The sequence below is a fragment of the Hippocampus bargibanti genome, linkage group LG06 (assembly GCF_051943395.1).
Source record: "Hippocampus bargibanti isolate YZ-2025 linkage group LG06, ASM5194339v1, whole genome shotgun sequence".
NCBI lineage: Eukaryota > Metazoa > Chordata > Actinopteri > Syngnathiformes > Syngnathidae > Hippocampus > Hippocampus bargibanti.
Window position 1 is genome coordinate 12,857,246 of NC_142739.1, and position 23,760 is coordinate 12,881,005.

The 23,760-nt window shown below is 42.8% G+C and overlaps 1 protein-coding gene across 1 annotated transcript in view; it reads left to right on the top strand.

The window, feature by feature from the left end:
* rapgef5b (Rap guanine nucleotide exchange factor (GEF) 5b) overlaps positions 1–23,760 on the top strand; it is a 38,408-nt gene that overhangs the window by 5,825 nt on the left and 8,823 nt on the right. The window contains exons 2-8 of the mRNA XM_088998391.1: positions 1,591–1,724; positions 2,274–2,374; positions 8,468–8,546; positions 8,648–8,792; positions 8,880–8,977; positions 12,654–12,684; positions 12,835–12,913. Of these exons, the coding sequence (XP_088854517.1) occupies positions 1,591–1,724; positions 2,274–2,374; positions 8,468–8,546; positions 8,648–8,792; positions 8,880–8,977; positions 12,654–12,684; positions 12,835–12,913 (667 nt within the window). The remainder of the gene's footprint in view (positions 1–1,590; positions 1,725–2,273; positions 2,375–8,467; positions 8,547–8,647; positions 8,793–8,879; positions 8,978–12,653; positions 12,685–12,834; positions 12,914–23,760) is intronic.

Here is a 23,760-nt window from a genome sequence, read left to right on the forward strand (position 1 = left end):
ACTGTTTTTACAATAATTTGGGCAAGTTCGGCGGGCCGGATTAAAAAGCCTAACGGGCCGTATGTGGCCCGCGGGCCGTAGTTTGACCATGTCTGCTATAGCCAATATAAAATCAAAACCAAGAGAGAGCAAATGCACAACGCTGTAAGATTTATGACACCTGTTTTCTTCCCATGTCAAAATGAGTGTGAAAAAGCTAACTGGAAAAAAGTAAACTCAAGACGTGCATGCTATTATTTCATATTCACCATATTACAAGAATGGTGATGTGTCTAGAAATAATGCTTGAACGCTTCAGCTCAAATGGCAATTAGAGGAGCCCCCACCCCAAGATAAAATTTAAAAAAACTTCTCCAGTGTCTGCAGAGCTAATTGCATACACAGTGATGAGTGCTGCACTGAATGACTGGGGAGGGGAGGGCGATTTGAAAGGGTGAACAAATGCAGAATGCATGTGCATGCACCATACAGTGTGGTGCTCATTATGGTCAATATCTATGATCCTTCCAAACTTGGCATTGTCATGTGGTTTATTTTATTTTATTTATTTATTATTCTTTTCCCTCTTGCAAGCTGGAACAACAAATGCTCTTTGGAGTTTGTATGCAGTACATCAGTCAACTGTGTACATTTACAGTGCATGGAGTTTGTTACCATGACAATGTTGTTGGATTTTGCTCAAAGGTAATGCTTTGAAGATATTCGTGGGATTTCGGGTGTTTAAGTTCTTGTGAAATGAAAGGAAATGTATTGTAAATTTGGCACGTAAGCCCAGTGTTGTTAAAGACTTTGAATTTCCTCCAATGCACCTGATTCAAATCAGCAGAACCATTACCAGGCACCTGCAGAGTTTGTTGACACATTGAAGAAGTGAACTACGTATCTAAAACATGCCGGACAGGGGCTCCCAGAAACCGACATTTGACACCTTTGATGAACTCCATTTGTTTCTATTGGAATCATGTAATTTATAATACAACAAAACATATCCACAGAAAAGCCACATAGATAAATATATTTTTGGAGATATACTGGAGATACATTTCCTAGCAAGAAACACTAGTAAATGCTGTGCATATTATCTGTGTGAAAATTATTGGAATGTTATTAATAGCAACAACAACAAAAATATGACCGGCCTACCCAAATCCAACATTTTAAAATGAAACTGGGTTGACCTTTCCTGGTTCAGATTTATATCAGATTGGGTGATTTGGCATAACAAATCTAAGTATGAAATCATAAAGACGGGTGGGGGACAGCAGACATTGTTAACCCCACACCACAGAGACCCTAAAGGCACCCGCCATAATTTAATAGAGCTGACATCAGGAATCAGTAATTAAAATATGTACGAGCCACTTCTGTTAATCCCTGAAGGTAATCCTACTGATATAGCCTGAATAATGGAAATGGGAAGTGGAAATTGGGCTTCATTTACATTGCAGCCTTTGACAGGGCATTGTGATGGAAATCAGTGGTGATTTGTGTTAGTTGGAGAACAAGCAGGGCAGGAGTGGGGAGTGGGAGTGGAGGGTATCTCCTTGGTGATAATAAAACCCTTCCCATCTCTCCATCCCTTGTGTCCAGGCTGTACAGAGTGATGAAGCTGCGGGCGTGCAGGAGCGCGGCCGCTGCGTTCTAGTCGTCCGGAGGATCACGTCACAGCCAGTCAGGGGAGGAGGGAAGCGGGAGGAGGGAGAGGAGGAGGCGAAGGATAGGAGGTAAAAGCACTCCACAAATCTCTGGCTCCCTCTCTCACGCTTTCTCCACCTCTCATCATTCTCTCTGTATTACTCTGTCACATGCGTCCACCACAACTACTGATGACATAGGACTGTGTTAGATGGACCTCACCAGCATGGAACTGTGAGATTAAGGCATGTGGGGGCTTGTTTGGATTTGAAAGGGTGTGAGGGGGTTTACAGGACTCTGGATGGCAGGGTAAAAGGGGCATGCAACAGTAACCACGGTAACATTGCCGGCGTGAGGGCAAGGATGAGCCTGCTGCGGGATGAGATGCTGCTGCTGCACGTCGCCTTAGTGGAGCAGGAGGAGGATGCAGACGATGACGAGGAAGGGTCCGAGGAAGGGAGCGGCGGCAGCAGTGACGGTGCCGACCGGGTAGATCCATCTACTCTGCCCACATTTGACGTGCCCTACTTCCGTTACATCGACGACGAGGGCACGGAGGGCGAGGACGAATGGAGCAGTGGTCACTCGCTGTCCTCCATGGACGAGTACTCGTCCATTCACTCTGTGGTGTCTGACAGGTATACAGTGGTGTCATGGACCCCAAACAAAATCCTGGATCACCTGCTGAAAGACCTAAAGCTGGAGGAGGACCAGGCGGCCACAGAGGGCAAAGACACAGGTCAGTGCCAAAACCCCCAGAGCCTTTCTGTTTTTGTCTGGGTTCTTCTTTGAGGAACACATCAAAGTTTTTCCATAAGAATGCTTTATTATATACATGGTTCTGTGATGTCATCAATGTGAGCAAGATCTGTGGCACTGACTGAGAGTCAAAGATTCTGGGTTTGAATCTCGGCTCTGGCTTTTTGGAGGGTTTCTTGTCCACATCTCGAAAACATGCATTTTAAGATGGGTAGTATTCTATATACCACGAAAGGTAGAAATCGGTGAGTGAGTGATGTTGCATTGAAACCTAGATGCAGAAATTGCTTTAGGATTCCACAACTTAGCAAAGATTTACATGAATCTTCGCAATTCACTTCAACATAGTTCTTTGGAATCATACCACAAGATAGAACCAAAAAATATTTTTATATGAGATATGCTTTTGGTCTGAGCAGAAAAAAAGAAAATAGGCGAGTTGTAACAAATCACTGAAAAAGGCGGACTTTATAATGGCCTTGGGTGTGATTACAATCTTGGATGGTTGATATGGTTGGTCTATATTTACACTGCGCATAACTGGTTAAAAGTCCAGGATGCACTCTTGCTCACCTGAAACTCTTGCTCACTATACTCATTTGTAAATCTCAACAACTGTTTTTCCATTTTACTTCCTCGATTTGAAGTCAAAATGTGTAGTTCAGCCCCTGTTACAGAGGTCAGCAGGTAGGCATAGCATTAAAATAGAAAGATACTCTGACAACAAATGCACTGACTTCAATTCATGGTCGCAAGTACTCTTATAATAATGTGACACTGTGGGCAAGGCAGAGGAAAGTCTCTTCCGCTGAGGCTTGGAGGAGCAATTGTGAATTCAGCCAGTAGTGACTAGCAAGGCGAAGAAAGACGGGGAGAGGCAGAGCAAGATCTAACAATTTTGATTCCTGGTAAATGCAATTGGTCACGTTTGACCTGTCACTTGGATGAAAGCAGGAAGAGCACTTCAACTGCAATTACTCATTCTGATGAGGAAGTCAATGAAATTGATGCAGACAGAACCCAATTGACTGCAGGGACAATGTAAGTGAGGGGGGTGTCATGTCCCAATGTCAAAGAACTAACACCTAAAATATGAAGAAACAATGAGTCAGCAATTAATTCCACACACTAATAACAAATAGTCACCCTTATTTAATTGGCTCATTTGCATCCTGGATGCTGTTTATTGTTTCTTTCAAAGATGGTTGTCAGAGGGGAAAATATTGCAGAGTGGCTGAAGCCTATAACAAACATGGGCATAAAGATGGGTGGCTTTGTGTTGATCCGTGTTGATGGCGAAATTAGAAGGAAAACACATAAATAATAAGATGGAGAATCGTTGTGTGTTGCACCAAGACTACGATTTGATTCGAGTTGACACATCGGAGCTTTGGCGCCATCTTGTGCATTTTCTGAGCCGCTACATTTCATCCACATGCCTCAAAATGACACGGACTTACTTCTTTAATCGATTGCAAACATTTATGCTTTCCTCTTCAGAACTACAGTAAAGTCTCGTTATATCGATATCGTTTATATTGATAATACTGCTTATTACAACACTATTTTCATTTCCCGTGCACATTTCTAGTCTTTTTATGTATAATTAGTTCAGTTTAGTACGATTCGTGGTTTTTATGATAATCCGGTTACTACGGTGCTCTTTTTCATCTCCCCCCGGCCATTTTGCTGTGTTTATATTGATACACGCCATTGGTCGCGCCAATGGTCGACTTGGTCACGTGAGTTTGTTACGTGTTTGTTACCAGCTCCCGTGTAGCAGAGCCATTTTCATTTTCAGACGCTAGCTCGTGTGTAGCAGACGAGATTGAAGTGTTTGTGTTAAAAGGTAAAAATGGGAGGCAGAAGAAGATTGATGACTTTTTTAAATTGCACACATAATTGGATTGGATTTGATTTGCCTTTATTACTTACTTTATTATTATTACTTTTAATACAGTAAGATGTAAACGTTGCAGTTTCCCTGTTGTGTTATGTCCATGCCCACTGTACTGTATATGAATGCAATCGTTTTTTGCAACAATGTTTCTTCTTTTGTCTGCTGAAGCGTGATGATTTTGAAAATTACCATACATTCCATACTGTGTATTAAAGGTCAATGTCACTTTTTATTCAAATGCAAAACACCAATAAAAATGACTTCACGCCAAGACGTCTTGCATTGCTTGTGAATTCAAACAATGGCTTCAGATTCGGATAATATGCTTTCTTGTTACACATCCAGTTATGAATATGATTCAAATACACTGTAGTTCTGAAGAGGAAAGCATACATGTTTGCAATCGATTAAAGAATTATATGTGCCATTTTGAGGCAACATTGGGGGAACATCTCCCACCCCCCAAAAAAATGAGGCACAAAATGGCGAGCTCATGGCCAGCTCCGTTTCTTATATGGCGCTTGGATGCCGTCTTTTGGCGGCTTTTGTTAATGCAGTTCGGCGCAGGACGGATATATCGACAGTACGGTTATATCGACATTTTTTCTAACTCCCGAGAATATCGATATAACGAGACTTTACTGTATTTGAATATATTCATAACTGGATGAGTAACAAGAAAGCATCTTCTCCGAATCTGAAGCCAATGTTTTGATTCTCGAGCAAGGCAAGACGTCTTGGCATGATGTCACGAACAAGGGGAAACTTCTGAAACTGAAACTTTCTCAGATCATTTTGAAGTAGTTTTGGGAGACTTTAAGTCATTTTTATTGGTGTTTTTCATTTGACTAAAACTATCAGCCTGTGTGTTTTGGGTATTTTAGATGCTATAAAACGTTTTTGTGATGTCAGTTAGGAAACAAGAAAATGGTGTTGGTTGTCCTTTAAATCAGGTGCGTTGCAACAGGGAGACTTGGAAAACATTTAGGACGGCGGCCCTCGAGGACCGGAGTTTGACACCCCTGCTATAGTGTTTTCAGTGCCCATCAAGTTCTCCCATGTCTAATTATCAGAATGTGAGATGTCAAAACACACAGCAATATTTGGCCTCCTTTAATTTCTATATAAAAGACAAAGATCTTTTTGATCAATCTCGATGTGAGGCTAATTGGATTGGGTTGGATTGGATTAGCCTTTATTAGTCTCACAGTCGAGACATTTATATTTCAAAGCAGCAAAGTGATGGAAGAAAGAGGAGAGGAAAGGAAGAAGTAGAAAAACAAAATACAGGACCTGCTGGAAAGGCAGCCACTCACTGAGAAATGTGCATGTCTGCTACAAGCTATGTTTTGAAAGCAAACACAAGGCTGTAGCATCCATTGACGAAAAGAGATTGCCTCACATCTCCTGTTCCACGTGAACTCGCTTCAATTTCATGTACGCATCTGCGCTCTGCGCTGGTGCTCCTTTCTTCTCATCGCGGGCTCCTCAAGCCATGCATCCATCCAGCCGCAGACTGTCCAATATCACCGACATTTTCACTGATCAAAGCAGAGCTGTGAAAGTGCTGCCCAGTACAGGCTCAAAAAAGCACAAACACCCCATAGCTGTCCAGCAATGACAGTCAAATGATATCAACAATCCTCCCAATCAAAAACAGTGCTGGCATATTTTGTGCTGCCTAAAAGGCGCAACCGCTCAGCAATCTCCTCCTTGATGAATGTAGTGGCCATAAATACTGAAAAAACAATCTGTATCCGTTCCACATTACACACAACACAAAGTGACAAAAGAAAACACAAAAACAACAAAAACGCAAGGCTCGAGAGAGCATGTGTCTTGTACTTCACTCATAAAGACACACTAATTACATGCCAGTGGCACAAAAGTCCACAAAAGTTAATGAATAATACTAATAAATCACCGCAGCATATTGTCTTTATTGTACTTTAGACATGTGCAGCAAGTTTTAAAATTCAGAGGAATATTTTGTTTTCATAAACACAAGAGCAGTTACATGGAATGGTTCCACGATGACAGCTGAAGTTAATGAGTGCCATGTTATCATGGTGAATTCCAAGGTTGTGAGAATCAATTTTAGATGTACTTGAATTTGAAAAAGCATTGTCAGTCTGAATGATTGAACCAGCTGATCATAGAATCAATCTGGGACATTTGTCAAGGTTTGACTCATGAAACAATTGTTGCGAGGATGATGTGAGTGTCTGCGGTTATTTATTGATGTGTTTCCTGCGATTGGCTACCTAGTTCAAGGCATACGCCATTTACAGCCCAGTCCATCAACGTTTGCGGTAAATTAACCCACACATTAACGTGACTGGCATGTCATCAAATTTAGAGGTAGAGATGGCAATTGTGTATTTCATTGACAATAAAGCAATACAAAACATTATAATACTGTCAAGTTTTTGCGAGGTGGTGATGGCGGGTTCGGATCCCAAAAAGCAGGCAGGAGGGAGCAGGAGGTTGTTTGACAAATTGTATTAAAAATGTAAAACATCAAAATGATCTGAATGGAAAAAATACAAAGTAGCAACAGAAAACCAAGTGTAAAAGTCCGCCAAGGTTAAACAAACACGTACACGATGCATGCTGCAACCAAGCAGCAAACAAACAATGAATCGGCACCGGATGATCGTGCCAGGTGTCTTTTTAAGTGTCATTGATTGTAACGACCAGCACCTGCGAGGCTGCCGGCAGGGCTGACGTCGCTACCCGCTGGTCGCCAATTTGATCGGGACGACCAGCACCTGTGCAGGTGCAGGCGGGGCCGACAGCGCCCCCCGTTGGTCGCCAACCAGATCATGACAGTACCCCCCCTTCAAGGGGCTGCTTCCAGAAGTCCCAACAGTCTCCCAAAAGGTCCACTCGCCAGGGAACGGTCGGTGGAGAGGGCAACCGCGGCCTCTCCAGCATACGACGGGCGGCGGCCTGATGGGAACGGGACTCGGCCTGGGGTGGACGAAGACGCGGCACGGATCGTCGTGGGCGTGAGTGCGATCCCTCTCGCACGTTCACGCGACGGCGCATGGCTCTGCGTGGACGTCGAACTGCCAGGCGCAGAATGGCACCCCGTACGGCCGTATGGGACCAGGTCTCGGCCGGACGCCGACGTGGGCGTGAACTGCCCGGCTCCGGGGGAACGAGACGGGTCCAGAGCCGCTCCGGGATCCAGCGGTGAGTGGGGTCTCGGACTGACATTGACGCGGACGTTGCACGGCTCGTCGTGGATGAGACTCAATCCGTCATGCACGACGACAGCGTGGCTGGACGTGGGCGTGCAATGCCAGTCACCCAGGGTCACCCTGGACGGCCACCTGGAAGGAGGTCTCGGCCGGACGTTTACGTGGACGTTGCGGCTCGTCGAGTGACGCAATTCAAACTCGACGAGGCTTGCGCTAACGTGGACGTAGCATTGCCAGGCACAGGGTGGAAATGAGACGGGTCCGATGTACCTGCGGGATCCGATGGTTGGCCGATTCATTCTGTCACGGTTTTGCGAGGTGGTGATGGCGGGTTCGGATCCCAAAAAGCAGGCAGGAGGGAGCAGGAGGTTGTTTGACAAATTGTATTAAAATAAAGTTAGCAGGAACAAAATGTAAAACATCAAAATGATCTGAATGGAAAAAATACAAAGTAGCAACAGAAAACCAAGTGTAAAAGTCCGCCAAGGTTAAACAAACACGTACACGATGCATGCTGCAACCAAGCAGCAAACAAACAATGAATCGGCACCGGATGATCGTGCCAGGTGTCTTTTTAAGTGTCATTGATTGTAACGACCAGCACCTGCGAGGCTGCCGGCAGGGCTGACGTCGCTACCCGCTGGTCGCCAATTTGATCGGGACGACCAGCACCTGTGCAGGTGCAGGCGGGGCCGACAGCGCCCCCCGTTGGTCGCCAACCAGATCATGACAAATACAATACATCTCGATGGACGAGGCTTGTTTAAACTTGCTAATCTAAATACAGAACAAGTGTGGAATCCTCAGCGGGCTGATGGAAGTCATCCTCAGAAGCTCAGAGGACTTTATATTCACTGAAATATTACTCATGTCGCTCTCCTTTGATATGACTCCATTTTAGAAATGGCAGACGTACAGCATTTGAAACGGTCCGATTGCTTTCTGATGTGTCTGTCTCTATTTACAGGCACACTTTTGGATGACTTTCTGTTGACCTACCCAGTGTTTATGTCAACCAGCGATTTATGCCAAGCTCTTCTGGGACAATATCCTTCAATAACAATAAAATAATGTTATGGGCTAATGAGCTAACAAGCCCCAGGTCAGATTCTTACAGCTTACATATGAAACCTGAACCAATCATTACTTACTGCTGCAAGCACTACCGAGTGAAAGAGGATGCAAAGGAGGCTCTGGAGAGGAAACGGAAAGTGGCATACCTGGTGTCACAGTGGATGCTTCTCTGCAAGGACTTTCTGAGAGATGACGAGCATGTCCAAGTGTTTATGAAGGTAAAGGATGAATGGTTGACACAAAAGGAGAAAAATCACCACCTGGAGGTGTAACAGGGAGAAATGAAAATGGCTTTTTCCTTGCAGACTTTGTACCACTATATGCTAGACGACCTTTACGAGTACCCCGCCTTGCAGAGGCATTTGAGGGAGCTGCAGAAGCTCTACCAGCTGCATCGGAGGCAGTGAGTAACATGATCAGAGGTCATCAATGGCATGTTACTTAATGATTTATATACAACATTATTACGGAACGTCTGCAGAACTGTTCCAGCACTGATCGGCGAGAGTACGCCCCACAAAGTCAGAGCTTCTTCTTCTGTCATCAATGCATTCTTTCAGAGGCTGAGAAGGAAATGTACTGTTCTGGGCTTTTGTGCATGCCAATATGAAAGTCAGGGAGTTCTTTATGCTGAACCTCCATAAATCAAGAGAATAGAAGAAAGACACGCTGTCGGATCATGAAAGGTTTATGTACCTTGACAAGATCGAGGAAAGAACCTGCCCACAATGTACTCCAATCTCTTCACCAAAAATTCCTATACATAGTAAACCATTTCTTTAAGAATACAGCAATGTGCCAACAAAATATTTGGAGACATTTTGTTCATCTTAGTTGATATTAGGTGTTGATGAAGCTTTATTATGTTACATTAGGCGAGGGAAGCCCCAGGCAGTGCAACACAGGAAGTCAACGAAGCGGGACCGCAATTTTATTCGCCACAGTTTGGCACACTTTCTGTCCTTGCATGATAGCGGGCAACCTCATCTTCTATGATTGCAGTGTCTGCATGAAAATATGATATATATATATATATATATATATATACAGTACTGTATATATACAGAAAGGGAGACGGAGAGAGAGAGAGGAGAGAGGAGAGACAAAGAGGCACAAAGAGAGAGCGAAAGAGAGACAGACGGAAAGAGAGAGGGGGAGAAAGAGAGACAGAGAGAGATAGACTGAGAGAGAGAGTGAAGGGGAAAGAGAGAGAGAGGGAATGACAGAAGAGAGAGAGAAAGAGAGAGAGAGAGAGAGAGAGAGAGAGAGAGAGAGAGAGAGAGAGAGAGAGAGAGAGAGAATTTTTCGTTCGCTCCTTCTTCAAATACAGTATATCTATGTCTTGATGGATCGATAGAAATTGGTGTATGAGGAAGTCTGTGGCTTCTAGCTTGAACCTCCACAAAATTTAATACATCTCGATGGACGAGGCTTGTTTAAACTTGCTAATCTAAATACAGAACAAGTGTGGAATCCTCAGCGGGCTGATGGAAGTCATCCTCAGAAGCTCAGAGGACTTTATATTCACTGAAATATTACTCATGTCGCTCTCCTTTGATATGACTCCATTTTAGAAATGGCAGACGTACAGCATTTGAAACGGTCCGATTGCTTTCTGATGTGTCTGTCTCTATTTACAGGCACACTTTTGGATGACTTTCTGTTGACCTACCCAGTGTTTATGTCAACCAGCGATTTATGCCAAGCTCTTCTGGGACAATATCCTTCAATAACAATAAAATAATGTTATGGGCTAATGAGCTAACAAGCCCCAGGTCAGATTCTTACAGCTTACATATGAAACCTGAACCAATCATTACTTACTGCTGCAAGCACTACCGAGTGAAAGAGGATGCAAAGGAGGCTCTGGAGAGGAAACGGAAAGTGGCATACCTGGTGTCACAGTGGATGCTTCTCTGCAAGGACTTTCTGAGAGATGACGAGCATGTCCAAGTGTTTATGAAGGTAAAGGATGAATGGTTGACACAAAAGGAGAAAAATCACCACCTGGAGGTGTAACAGGGAGAAATGAAAATGGCTTTTTCCTTGCAGACTTTGTACCACTATATGCTAGACGACCTTTACGAGTACCCCGCCTTGCAGAGGCATTTGAGGGAGCTGCAGAAGCTCTACCAGCTGCATCGGAGGCAGTGAGTAACATGATCAGAGGTCATCAATGGCATGTTACTTAATGATTTATATACAACATTATTACGGAACGTCTGCAGAACTGTTCCAGCACTGATCGGCGAGAGTACGCCCCACAAAGTCAGAGCTTCTTCTTCTGTCATCAATGCATTCTTTCAGAGGCTGAGAAGGAAATGTACTGTTCTGGGCTTTTGTGCATGCCAATATGAAAGTCAGGGAGTTCTTTATGCTGAACCTCCATAAATCAAGAGAATAGAAGAAAGACACCCTGTCGGATCATGAAAGGTTTATGTACCTTGACAAGATCGAGGAAAGAACCTGCCCACAATGTACTCCAATCTCTTCACCAAAAATTCCTATACATAGTAAACCATTTCTTTAAGAATACAGCAATGTGCCAACAAAATATTTGGAGACATTTTGTTCATCTTAGTTGATATTAGGTGTTGATGAAGCTTTATTATGTTACATTAGGCGAGGGAAGCCCCAGGCAGTGCAACACAGGAAGTCAACGAAGCGGGACCGCAATTTTATTCGCCACAGTTTGGCACACTTTCTGTCCTTGCATGATAGCGGGCAACCTGTATATATCCTATATATATATATATATATATATATATATATATATATATATATATATATATATATATATATACAGTACTGTATATATACAGAAAGGGAGACGGAGAGAGAGAGGAGAGAGGAGAGACAAAGAGGCACAAAGAGAGAGCGAAAGAGAGACAGACGGAAAGAGAGAGGGGGAGAAAGAGAGACAGAGAGAGATAGACTGAGAGAGAGAGTGAAGGGGAAAGAGAGAGAGAGGGAATGACAGAAGAGAGAGAGAAAGAGAGAGAGAGAGAGAGAGAGAGAGAGAGAGAGAGAGAGAGAGAGAGAGAGAGAATTTTTCGTTCGCTCCTTCTTCAAATACAGTATATCTATGTCTTGATGGATCGATAGAAATTGGTGTATGAGGAAGTCTGTGGCTTCTAGCTTGAACCTCCACAAAATTTTGTGGAAATTCATTTATTAGTTCCAGATGCCTTCTCACTATCAAAAAAATTAAAAAAATGACCTCCTTGTGGAAGGTAATAATCTCTCAGCCTGCAAACCCTTTGCAAAGTGTGACTGCCCCTCCTCCTCTCTCCCTTGGACCGCAGCCTCCAATCAGAGTCTCCCTGGGGAGTCTGTCCTGCTGCCCTTAGGATCGAGTGCAAATGATCTTGCCTGCTGCTGCTGCTGTTTTCTGGCAGTGCCTCATTCCTGCTCACAGCTAGTGACGGGGTCCCACCAAAACCAGTACAATTTGCGGGGGTGCCTCTAAGTGACATACTCAACTATTTATGGGCTTTATACAATGAAGCCCATTGGGAAAATAAGACTGGCTGCCTTGAGCCACCGATTGGAGATTGAACCAAGGAAGTTTTTCGGCAAAAGAAAGCTTGTCATGTGCTCTGAGGAGCTAAGTACTGTAACTTAACTCAATTACTACTCTAAAAGCCCTTTATAATTCACAGTACTGCACACCAATATATACTCTATTTTCACAAAGATTGGATGGCTGCAGCCTGGCCAGAAAGGCCCCCAGGGTAGACTTTGTGCCGACGTGTTTATTGTGATGCAAAGGACCCAAATAATCCACAGGGCCAGCGATCCTCGGCCTCCATCAGAACTAAAGGCGGAAAAGAGGGTGAATACAGAAAAAGGCTTAGAGAAAAAACACAGCGCACTCTGCGCTCACCTTCTTGACATTGCCTTCAAATAATGAAGTGTGCCCATTGAAAAAAAAAGGTTTGATCAGACAGTGAGGGACATATATTTATGCAAACCAACATGGGGAAAAAACGCACAAGAGCCACTTCAGAGATAAAATAATGCAACAAATTTGGGTTTGTGTTAGTTGGTGCTTCATTGTTTAATTTATTCTTTTTCAGCACGGAGGAGGAATATTCTCCTCAAAGAACGGTGAGCAAAGAGGCTGTAATGTTATGATGTGGGCTTTTTTTGTTTTGATTTTGATTAAATTTACTGACCTAACTGGTTCATGTATCGTCACACCTCCTCCCATGTTGGACTTTATCACCTGGTTCTCAGTGTTCACTTTCCTTCTTCCAGAACAAAGCACTTGTCCACCAATTTAGCCTGAAAGAGAACTGGGTCTTGTCCAGGGCCACACACAGACAGACAAAGGAAGGTAACAACAACAACAACAACACACGTCCCTCTCACATCATAAGTTGTCCCTCATTGCAATTCCGATGAGGCATTATCCTCAGCAGCAGCAACAGCAGCATAATGGGAGTTCTGCCAAGGTCTGAATATGACAGTTTGGCATGCACATTCCTGAATTCTGATCCGGCTGTGAAAAACAATACAAACACAGGCCGCAACAGCGTGTTGTGCTGTCGGAAAGCCCCTCAAGGGAAGCGCTAATTTAGTCATCCTGACAACTGCTCTGTTTGAAAACTAGGAAACACAAAACAAGGTGCAGCCTCCGGTGCAAAGTCAGTGAGAATTTCTGACACTGACAATTAAAAAAGGCAATATACAGCATCAATATGACATACCAACCAGAACAATTTACACATCCATCAATTTTCTGATGTATTTATCCTCACAAGACTCCTGGGGTTTGCTGGAGCCTATCACAGCTGTCTTCGGGCAGTAAGTGTGGAACACCCTGAACCAGTTGGCAACCAATTGAAGGGCACACAGAGATTAACAACCATCCACCCTCACAATATCACTGGGGATAAATTGGAGTGTTTAATCAGCCTGCCATGCATGTTTTTGGAATGTTGGAGGAAACCGGAGGACCCGGAGAAAACCCACACAAGCACAGGGAGAACATGCAAGCCCCACACAGGCTGAAATTGAACCAAAAACCTCAGCACGGTGAAGTTGATGTGCTAACCAATCGACTACCAGACAGGCCACTAAAAGATTTTATGAAAAGGTTTCTTCAGCCGTCATCTGTACTTTATTGCAGGTGTCGGACGTTTCGCTTCTTATCTAAGAAACTTCGTCAGAAAACTAAAGTCTTACTGGTAGTTTAGGCCCTATATATATATATATATATATAGCCCTACTGTCCAGACATGGCGGTGCTATGATAGGTCCCTGCTCTCAGGTTGAGGGGAGCAGAGGACTACTCCCTGGCGCTCCACTGACTGTTCCTATTGTTTTGACTAACAACTGGCCTGATTGCCCCACTTCCACCGGTCTCACCTCATCAGTATTCCTAATCCTATTTTGCCAAAGTGGGCTGTTGTACGAACGATCCAATTTGAACCTCATCCCACCATATTGGTTTAAAGAAGGATTTAGCTGTTTTATGAAAATCGCATCTTTTACTCCTCTTTCAAACCATCTATGTTCTTTCGCTAAGATTTTAACCTCATTGTTGTCAAATGAGTGGTTGCTAGCTTTTAGGTGCATATGTACTGCTGATTGAGGCCCGCGAGTATTATCCCTGCGATGTTGATAAAGTCTTTTTTTGAGAATTTGTTTAGTCTCCCCAATGTACTGCTCTTTACAATTTTCATTCTTACAATGTATTGAATAAACTGCATTACTTTGTTTTTCATTTGGCAGCCTATCTTTTGGATGCACTAATTTTTGCCTTAAAGTGTTTATCAGTTTGAAATAAGTAGGAATTTTGTGTTACTGAAGGACTCTGTAGTTTTTCAGGAACTCCTGCAATGTAAGGTACTGCTACTCCTCTCCTTTTTGTATCTTCAGCATTTTTGGCTTCATTCCCTATTCTTTCTTTCTGACATTTGTTAAATGACCACTGAGGGTACCCACAGTTAGAGTGCTCTCCCGATTTTACTCCTTTACTCTACCTTCGACACTTGTTGGTATTAGTTTAGCCCTATGCTGGAAGGTTCTGATAACTCCTAGTTTGTGTTGTAAAGGGTGGTTGGAATCGAAAAGTAAGTATTGGTCAATGTGCGTAGCCTTCCTAAAGACTTCTTTTTTTCGCGCTCTGTCCTCTTACGCTCTTACTTTACAATCCAAAAAGGCTAGGCTTTAATGTCCTCACGAATAAATTTAATGTTGATATCTACCAAGTTGAGGTGATCTGTGATGGATTGAATTTCTTGTTTTTTAATTATGACAAAAGTATTGTCCAAGTAGTGTCTAGGTTTTGTCCCCGGGAAAGATGTGAGGGTCTGTTTCTCCATCTCTTCCATGTAAAGATTAGCCACTATGGGTGAAACTGGTGAGCCCATAGTACAACCAATTTGTTTGTAAAATGTCTCCCTAAATTGAAAATACGTAGTATTAAGGCAGATTTCCAATAATTGGCACATGTGGTCCGGTTTAAGTTTGGTTCTTTTATGAAGAGAAACGTCCGCCAGCAGTCTTGTCCTCACTACTGAGACTGCTGCTGGGGTTGGGACAGATGTGAAGAGAGAAGTCACATCGTAAGATGCCAATGTTTCCTCAGGTTCCAATATGAGGTCTTTGATCCTCTCTACAAACCCTGTGTCAACGCAACAGCCCAACGCAATGTTATGAAAATAAAGCACAGCCATCTGCTGGTCAACTATGGGATAGCAGTCATAAACAAATGCATCAGCTGCAGTTACACGCCCGTAAATATATTTTTTTAGACAAAGCCAACCAAAAAGACTGCAGTGCATTCTCTACCCTGTGTCTAGCAATAGAACTGATTTGTGTCTAGCCCTCTCGACATAACGTGGCTGAAATGTGCTTATGCCTTAGTTGTCTAATGTTGTGTCACTGACCAAAGGTTTAACTCTTTTAACTTTATTGTTTTGTCGTTTTTTGTGTCTCTTGGTATCTTGCTCCTTCAAAGCCGGTTTCTGAACTTCCTTGGGATGGTCCTTGACGGGACTCTCTATTTTCAGAGCTTTATCAACTTCTTGAGGACGGGTCTTGTCTTGTTTCTCTTCTCTCTGTGGTTTCTCTTGTAGTTTTTCAGCATTTTCTTTGAGTGATTCCACAGACCTTTATTCTTTGGAAGGTTTGCTCAACTTAACATTGTCCCACTTTACTTTCTCTTCTATCTCTTTCTGTACTGATTCTTGGACTATCTTCACTCTCTTTTTAGGTGTGTTAACATCCTTTTCTATGTTAGAAATTTCTTTGAGTTCTGTCTCAGGTTTCTTGACTTCTTTCTCTTCCTTCAGATGTTTCTTAGGTTCCGGAAAAGGTTCGTTGATCTCCTTGTCTTGTTTTTGCGGTTTCCTGACTTGCTTTAAAGATACCTTGACCTCTGTATCTTTCTTTTGAAGTTTCCCAACCTTCTTCTCCTTTTGAGAATGTTCTTTGACATCTTCAAGAACTTTCTTAGCTTCTTCAGAATGATCTTTCTCTTCTTTCAAGACTTTCTTGACCGCCTTATCTTTTCCAGTTGGTTCTTTGAGTTCTTTGTCTTGTGTTCTGGAGGTAAGGTCGACTTCAGACTTCAGATCATTGAATGAGCCATGATCGTTGGTGTGACTTGTTTTGTGATGATGCAGTGACTAACACCAATTTCATCTTCACAGCCTGAGGTAGCGCTGCTATTATGGCCAATGATACTCCAACCCAGCGAAGACTTGAGCGTAAAAGGTTGATCTTCATTGCCAAGGATGACATCTCTATGCTCTAAGTGTGGCCAAGATCTTGCTGTTTCACTCGTGGGGATATGAGATCTGTTCGCAGGGATGGATCGGATTGGATTTGCCTTTATTAGTCTCGCAGTGGAGAACATTTTACATTTCACATCAGCAAAGCGATAAAATGAATGAAAGTAGAAAAACAAAATACATGAGCTGCTGGAAAGGCAGCCACTCTCGAGGCGCCGTCTTGAAGTCAAAAGAACAAAAAACAAAAAAACAAATATGACAAACCAAAGACAATATTACAACACAAAGACACAGAGAGGCAATCATTCTTTAGCACTTTCTGTATACCCTCTGTCGTGCGGCGAGACAGCAAGCAGGTGGAAAGTTGATAAAAGTTCACTCAGCCAGATGCAGGAAGGATATTGTGAGTTTTCTTTATTTGAAGTTGATATCAGTTTTCGGCAGACCCCAGGTAACACTGCTCTCCAGGTTGTCCTTTGTCCCTCTTCTTCCTCCTCGAAGTGACTAGCTCAGGCTGGCTTTAAAGGTGCTTCACCTGAGCTTCTGGCCAATCAGGTCCCAGCGGCAATTGGCCATTCCCAGGTGGTTGCAATCACCTTCTCAGAGTCAATTAGTGGTCGCCCAACTACCGTTTTGGATGGGGAGAAATGCGCACCTTTATCCCATCCAAAATCCATGAAACACAAAATTATTTAACATTTCTTTTAGCATCATGACATCATTCACCCCCTCTCCTCAGAGTTCAGACATTCTTGTCAAATAATCAGCAATAACATTTGTTGTCAGGGCAGAGAATGTCGTATGTGACAGGTCCTATTCTCCTAGTCACAGCGTATGGGCCCTGCCACTTTGCCAGTAGCTTACTTGATCCCATATGCAACAATATTAACACCTTCTGTCCAGGGTGCCAATCACTCCCTGATAAATTCTTGCCGTTATTCTCGCTGGAGATCCTCTTCGAGCTCCTGACGTTCTGCATCTTCCGTTTCTTTCTGGAATTCTGGGTTCAGAAACTATGGGAATTGCAGCTTGTCTTAGATGATGAAACTGTGGAGGTTGGGCATGTTAGGTAACCCAACATGGAGGTTTCTTGTGCCGGAGGAAGGTTTGTTGGTCTGGATGTTCGAGGGTCAGTGTTTTGGGGCTGTGCTTTTTGAGGATAATGTTGACTCGATTGATAATCAAATGTCCATTCTTGCTTGTTGTGGAGCATCTGATTTCTTAATTGGTTGATTTGTTCAATCAACACCCCCTCTCTATCTTTAGAGTGTTGCATGAAAGTTCTGATTTCTTTCACCAATTCCTCGTTAAGTTGAGCTCTGGTGGTACTCACTGTCTGAGTCTTAGGCTTCACCACTGGTTCTGGCTCACTCTGCCCAGTTCCAGCCTTGGCTTGGTCAGACGCCTCATGGGAATAAAGAACGGCATCGTCTTGGGGCAACTCAAGCTGCTGGTTTCCTTGATCCTCTTCAGAACTCTCCAGTTCAGTTTGGTTGGGCCGTGCTGCACATCTTCTTCCTCGTCCCACCTTCTCCATCTCGGCTTCCTCTTATCCTTTCCACTCCAGCAAGGCGTTAACGATCCCACCACTTCATGCAGGGTGAAACGATCCCGCCACTGCCACCAATTGTCGTGCGGCGAGACAGCAAGCAGGTGGAAAGTTGATAAAAGTTCACTCAGCCAGATGCAGGAACAGTATTGTGAGTTTTCTTTATTTGAAGTTGATATCAGTTTTCGGCAGACCCCAGGTAACACTGCTCTCCATGTTGTCCTTTGTCCCTCTTCTTCCTCCTCCTCCTCGAAGTCACTGGCTCAGGCTGGCTTTAAAGGTGCTTCACCTGAGCTTCTGGCCAATCAGGTCCCAGCGGCAATTGGCCATTCCCAGGTGGTTGCAATCACCTTCTCAGAGTCAATTAGTCGTCGCCCAACTCAACTGTTTTGGATGGGGAGAAATGCGCACCTTTCCCCCATCCAAAATCCATGAAACACAACATTATTTAACATTTCTTTTAGCATCATGACACCCTCTTTGTTACATAAAGCAGTTCTAGATGAAAGAGGAGCGGATCAAAGCATCTTTTCACCAGTGGATCAGGGACATCATGGTGGAATGTGCACGTCGACTACAAGCCAAATGCTGAAAGCAAACATGCAGCTGTAGCATCCATTGACGAAAAGAGATTGCCTCACATTTCCTGTCCCACATAAATCTGCTTCAACTCCCAGCCGCGACAGTTCCACATCCGCATCGGCGCTCTGCGCTGACGCTCCTTTCTTCTTATAGCGGGCTCCTCAAGCCATGCATCCATCCAGCCGCAGACTGTCCAACAACACCGACCTTTCCATTGAACAAAGCGGGGCTGTGAAGATGCTGCCCATTACAGGCGCAAAATAGCACAATGGCCCCGAGCTGTCCAGCGAAGCCAGTCGAATGGCACCAACATTCCTCCCATTCAAAAACAGTACTGGCATATTCATGCTGCCAAAAAGGCGCAACTGCTCAGCACAGTCTCCTCCTTGATGAATGTCGTGGCCAAAAATGCTGAAAGACAATCTGTATCCATTCCACACGACGCACAACAGCACGAGGTGACAAAAGAAAAAAAAAAAAAGAAAAAAAGCAACAACAAAAAAGCAAGGCTCATGAGAGCACTCGCTGACAGCTGCCTACTCGGGCGCCATCTTGGACTCCTTTTTGCTTTTTTTTGTTTGTATTCCTGAGTGTAGCTTGCGGGGAGCTTGATCTTGGTTTGAGTCTTGATACCTCTCACTTGTAGACCTGTCACTTTCTCACTGGACACAACTTTGGTTTGAGAAGTGATTGTGGATATCTTGAGCTTTGCCTTATCTTTCTTCACGTTCAATGTGTCAGCTACATTCTTTAGAATAAAAGTAGTTTCACTTTGGGTGTCGAGCAATGCGTACACTACTTCCTTGTCTAGGTCAGTCGGTGTGGACACATAGACTGGAACGATTGGTGAAGTGTAAGTGCTGCTCCTCTCCTGTACAATTCTAAGAGAGGTACCTACATCTGACTTTTGTGTCCTTGATTTAGACCACTCTTCTTTGTCCCTTTCTCTTGGCTGGTCTCGTTGTCCTTGCTTGTACTCTTTCCTGTCACGGTTTTGATGTAAGGATGTTGGATGGTGCTTTTCACATGTGTCACATTTGCTTCTAGATTTGCAGTTCTTTGAATGATGACCAGCTTCAAGGCAGCCAAACCAACAGTCTCTCCTGCTGCACAAACTTTACTCTTTCCTCTATTGGTTTTTCCATAAACCTTCGACACTTGTGGAGAGTGTGATTTACTTTCTTGCAGAACAGACATTGGGTGTCTGTCTTTTCACTTGAACTTGTAGTGAAGATTTTGGCATCAATGTTTCGTTTTCTATATTCCTTCAAGTTGAGTTGCTGGCTTGCCTTTGTTTGGGAAAAAGAGGTAATGAGTGCTTATCCTCTTCGTCATCACTTTGAACACTTTCAGAGTAAATTTTCAGCTTGGCTTCTGCTGCGCTGAGCCTTTTGAGTTCCTTTAATTCAGGGGTGTCAAAGTCATTTTTGCCGCGGGCCACATTGTAGTTATGGTTTCCTCTCGAGGGCCGTTATGAATTTGGGGAAACCATTAGAATGTTTAAATCCCTTCAAATATCACATATAGAGCACACAGCAAATTAATGAATAACTCGTTTTCAAATCTGAAGTCAATAATAATGACTTTTATTGTGGTTGACATCCAAAAATATGAAATTTTGGCTCAGATTTTAGCAATCATCATGGAATTTAACAAGTTTGATTTGCTTTCTCGGGCCGAAAAAAACGATGTGGCGGGTGGGATTTGGCCCGCGGGCCTTGACTTTGACACCTATGCTTTAATTGTTCAACTTCTCTCCCTTTCTCCTCTAGCCGTGTTTTTCTATCAGCACTTTCTGCAATGAAGAGAGCTCCTTTCTTTGCATTCTCTGCTTCATTTTCAGCTCTCCGTGTTTCATCTTGCAGCTCCAGTTTCTGGATTTCTTCTTCTTGATCAGCTATCTCTTTCATGACTCTAAGAGCTACTCTTGATGCTGCAGCTTTAGCTGCAGCTTGTCTTGTGTCTTGGGAGACGTATGAAGACTGCTTAGAGTTCGTGGTGTGCGAAGATAAGGAGACATTGGAGAGTGTAGTCTCAAACACGGATTCATTGTCTGGCCAAAATGAGATTTCTGACCTATGATCTTTGAGGAATTGCTGATCCCTTTTTATTGACAGTTTGGGGATAGTGCTTTACATGTGTCATTCTTTCTACGGAATTCTGAGTCTGGATGCTCTGGATGTAGAGTGTCTTGGATTTTTCGGTAAGTAACATCAATCGCATATTGAGCTGTATTTATTCTGCTCATTGTATTCACTAGGTCAGAATCGTCATTGTATTTGATGGTGTCGTGCGGCGAGACAGCATGCACGTGGAAAGTTGATAAAAGTTCACTCAGCCAGATGCATGACAGATGACAGATGGCCTTTTTTAGTTCATTAATATTATGTTTCCACCTTTCATGCGTCACTTTAAACTTTGCTTGCAGATCTTTCAACTTGGCATCTACAAGTGCCTGTCCCTTTTCAGTTCGTGTGCGAGTACGTTCACTTCTCCTAGGCTGTTTAAAATCTGCTTTACTCTGATGTGGTGTAACATCTAATGTTGTTTCATCTTGCTCTTCTGAGACAGATGGTTGCTCTCTTTCACCTTCACGTGACATGTTTTGTGTAGCAAAAACGTAGTTGAAACGTAAATAATTTCTCCCTTTTGTATAAATATACTTTTAAGCTTAGTCTTTGTAACTTTAAATATACAGTAGAGTGTCACAAAATACAGGTGTGAATATGCTATTTTCAATTTAGCTTATAAACCCAAACTTCAATACTTAAAGGACAACCGACGTCACTTTTTTGTTTCCTAACTGACATCAGAAAAATGTTTTATAGCATCTAAAATACCCAAAACACGCAGTATGATATTTTAGTCAAATGCAAAATACCAATAAAAATGACTTAAACTGTCTAAAAAGTACTTTTTTCTCCACATTTACAGCTGGGGGTGTGCCCCGAGATAATTTCAACGGAAGAAATGTGCCCTGGCTTGAAAAAGGTTGAAAAACACTGCTTTAATTAAACAATTGCAATCAACTAGGTTAATATAGCAAATCACAACGACTTATATAATAATAATAATAATAATAATTTATTATTATTATTATTATTATTATTATTATTATTATTATTATTATTATTATTATTATTATTATTATATTATAATGCAAATATAGACATGCAAAATTCAGTATTTGCGACTTGTGATAGGTAAATCAACTTGCTGAATGTTGTTTGCCAGTGCCATGTAGGGAAACGTCTGCTTCTCTTTTAAGACGGCGGGGTCTTTGCAGCGAAGAGTGGCAGTCCTTGTCTGGCCCGCTTGTCGAGACGTTGCTTGTTCAATGTGCTCCTTGTTCAGGCTTGAGACAATGCTCCTTTCACTTCGCAGCTCAAACTTTTACCACGGACGTCTTCTTTGGCAGGCGAATTTTCTACCCGACGCCTTCAGACGAAAAACGATTCAGCTCTCACGTGGAGTCTTCACTCTTCACGGAAGTGTTCTACTGTAGTTCCATTTCAAACAGAGGACTCCGGTTCTTTGTACAGATGGTTATTCTTTAATGTGATTTCACTTGCCTTCACCAACACCACCACCATCGTAGAACTACAAACAAGTATAAAAATACAGCTGATATTTACACAAAAACATTTTGACCCCACATCAATGAAATAAAACGTATGCAACAACATCGTACAAACCACTTTGCCCGCTTTCTGTCCGAATAGAAGTTTTTGGTCTTTGTTCTTTTGTCTTTTCCCTGCTAAACAGCACAGCGATAAAGCATGTCTATCCTCGCGGTCTTCTTAGTAAAATGAAGCTTAAAGGACAACCGACGCCACTTGTTTGTTTCTTAACTGACATCAGAAAAACATTTTATAGCATCTAAAATACCCAAAACACGCAGTATGATATTTTTATTCAAATGCAAAACACCAATAAAAATGATTTAATGTGTCCAAAATCTGCAAAAATTGAGCTGCAAATTGGGCATTTTCAGAAAGTCCCGCCGACAGTGTGTGATGTCACGCCAAGACGTCTTGCAATGATGGAGAATCAAAACAATGGCTTCAGATTCGGAGAATATGCTTTCTTGTTACACATCCAATTATGAATATCATTCAAATAGTTCTGAAGAGGAAACCATAGATGTTTGCAATCGATTAAAGAATTTATTCCGTGCCATTATGAGGCAACATTGAGGGGAAATGTCTCACCGAAAAAGAGGCACAAAATGGCGACCTCCTGTGGCCACCTCCGTTTTCACAGGCTGATAAATCCCTTATATGGACGCCCTCTTCTGGCGGCTTTTGGGTGCAACACGAGGTCCCCAGACCAAACAAGTACAGCAAAATACATTGACGTGATGGAAGGACCACTACAATGCGTCTTTTTTCGGTCAGGGGCGTTCCTTTAGTGACGTCACGTACGGACTCGTCACCAACTCAAAAACAAGTCTTCCTGAATATTCAGTGCGAGTCTTAAAACATAAAATATCGCTATATGCGGTGGAATCTTGTTAAAATACGCTCAGTAGAAGTCATCTGAAGCCATTTTACAAATTATGGACACAACCTGTCCGGAGACGTCGGTTGTCCTTTAAATAACGAAGAGCGGGAAGTAAATCTTTACCGGAGGTCACAACAGCCCAACGCAATGTTAAGAAAATAAAGCACAGGCATCTGCTGGTCAACTATGGGATAGCAGTCATAAACAAATGCATCAGCTGCAGTTCCCGTGTTTACAAGTAGCTGTGATTGTTTCTGTAAAAGTAATTTTAAAAATTTACCCTTTTGTCTCTCTTGCGTTTTGCTGTGATGCCTCATGTATCCGGATTTGGTACATTCACACACTTCCTGGTAGGTTTTGTGGGTAAATTCAGTTTGTAATCATTGATAATAAGTTTCTATTTCTGACTGTTTGTTTTTTATCTGTATGTTAAGTCTCCTAATTCGCGAATTTAGTATTTTCATAGTATAATTTTGTTGCATTTTATCGGCTAAATATCCAGGTTCCAGGGGTGCTTGCTTCAAGCATTTAGGAATTATCCGGCTCTGTCTACATCTAAGATTGAATCTGAGGTGGTTCTTTAAGTCAGCTAATTTAAAAGTGGCCGTTTCTAAATTACGTACCAGCAGAAGGATGGCTCTCCCAAAGTTGGCAGCAATACGTCAGTCATACAGGAGTACAGGAGAAGAACATAAACAAAGTAATGTAGTTTATTCAATACATTGTAAGAATGAAAATTGTAAAGAGCAGTACATTGGGGAGACTAAACAAATTCTCAAAAAAAGACTATCAACATCGCAGGGATAA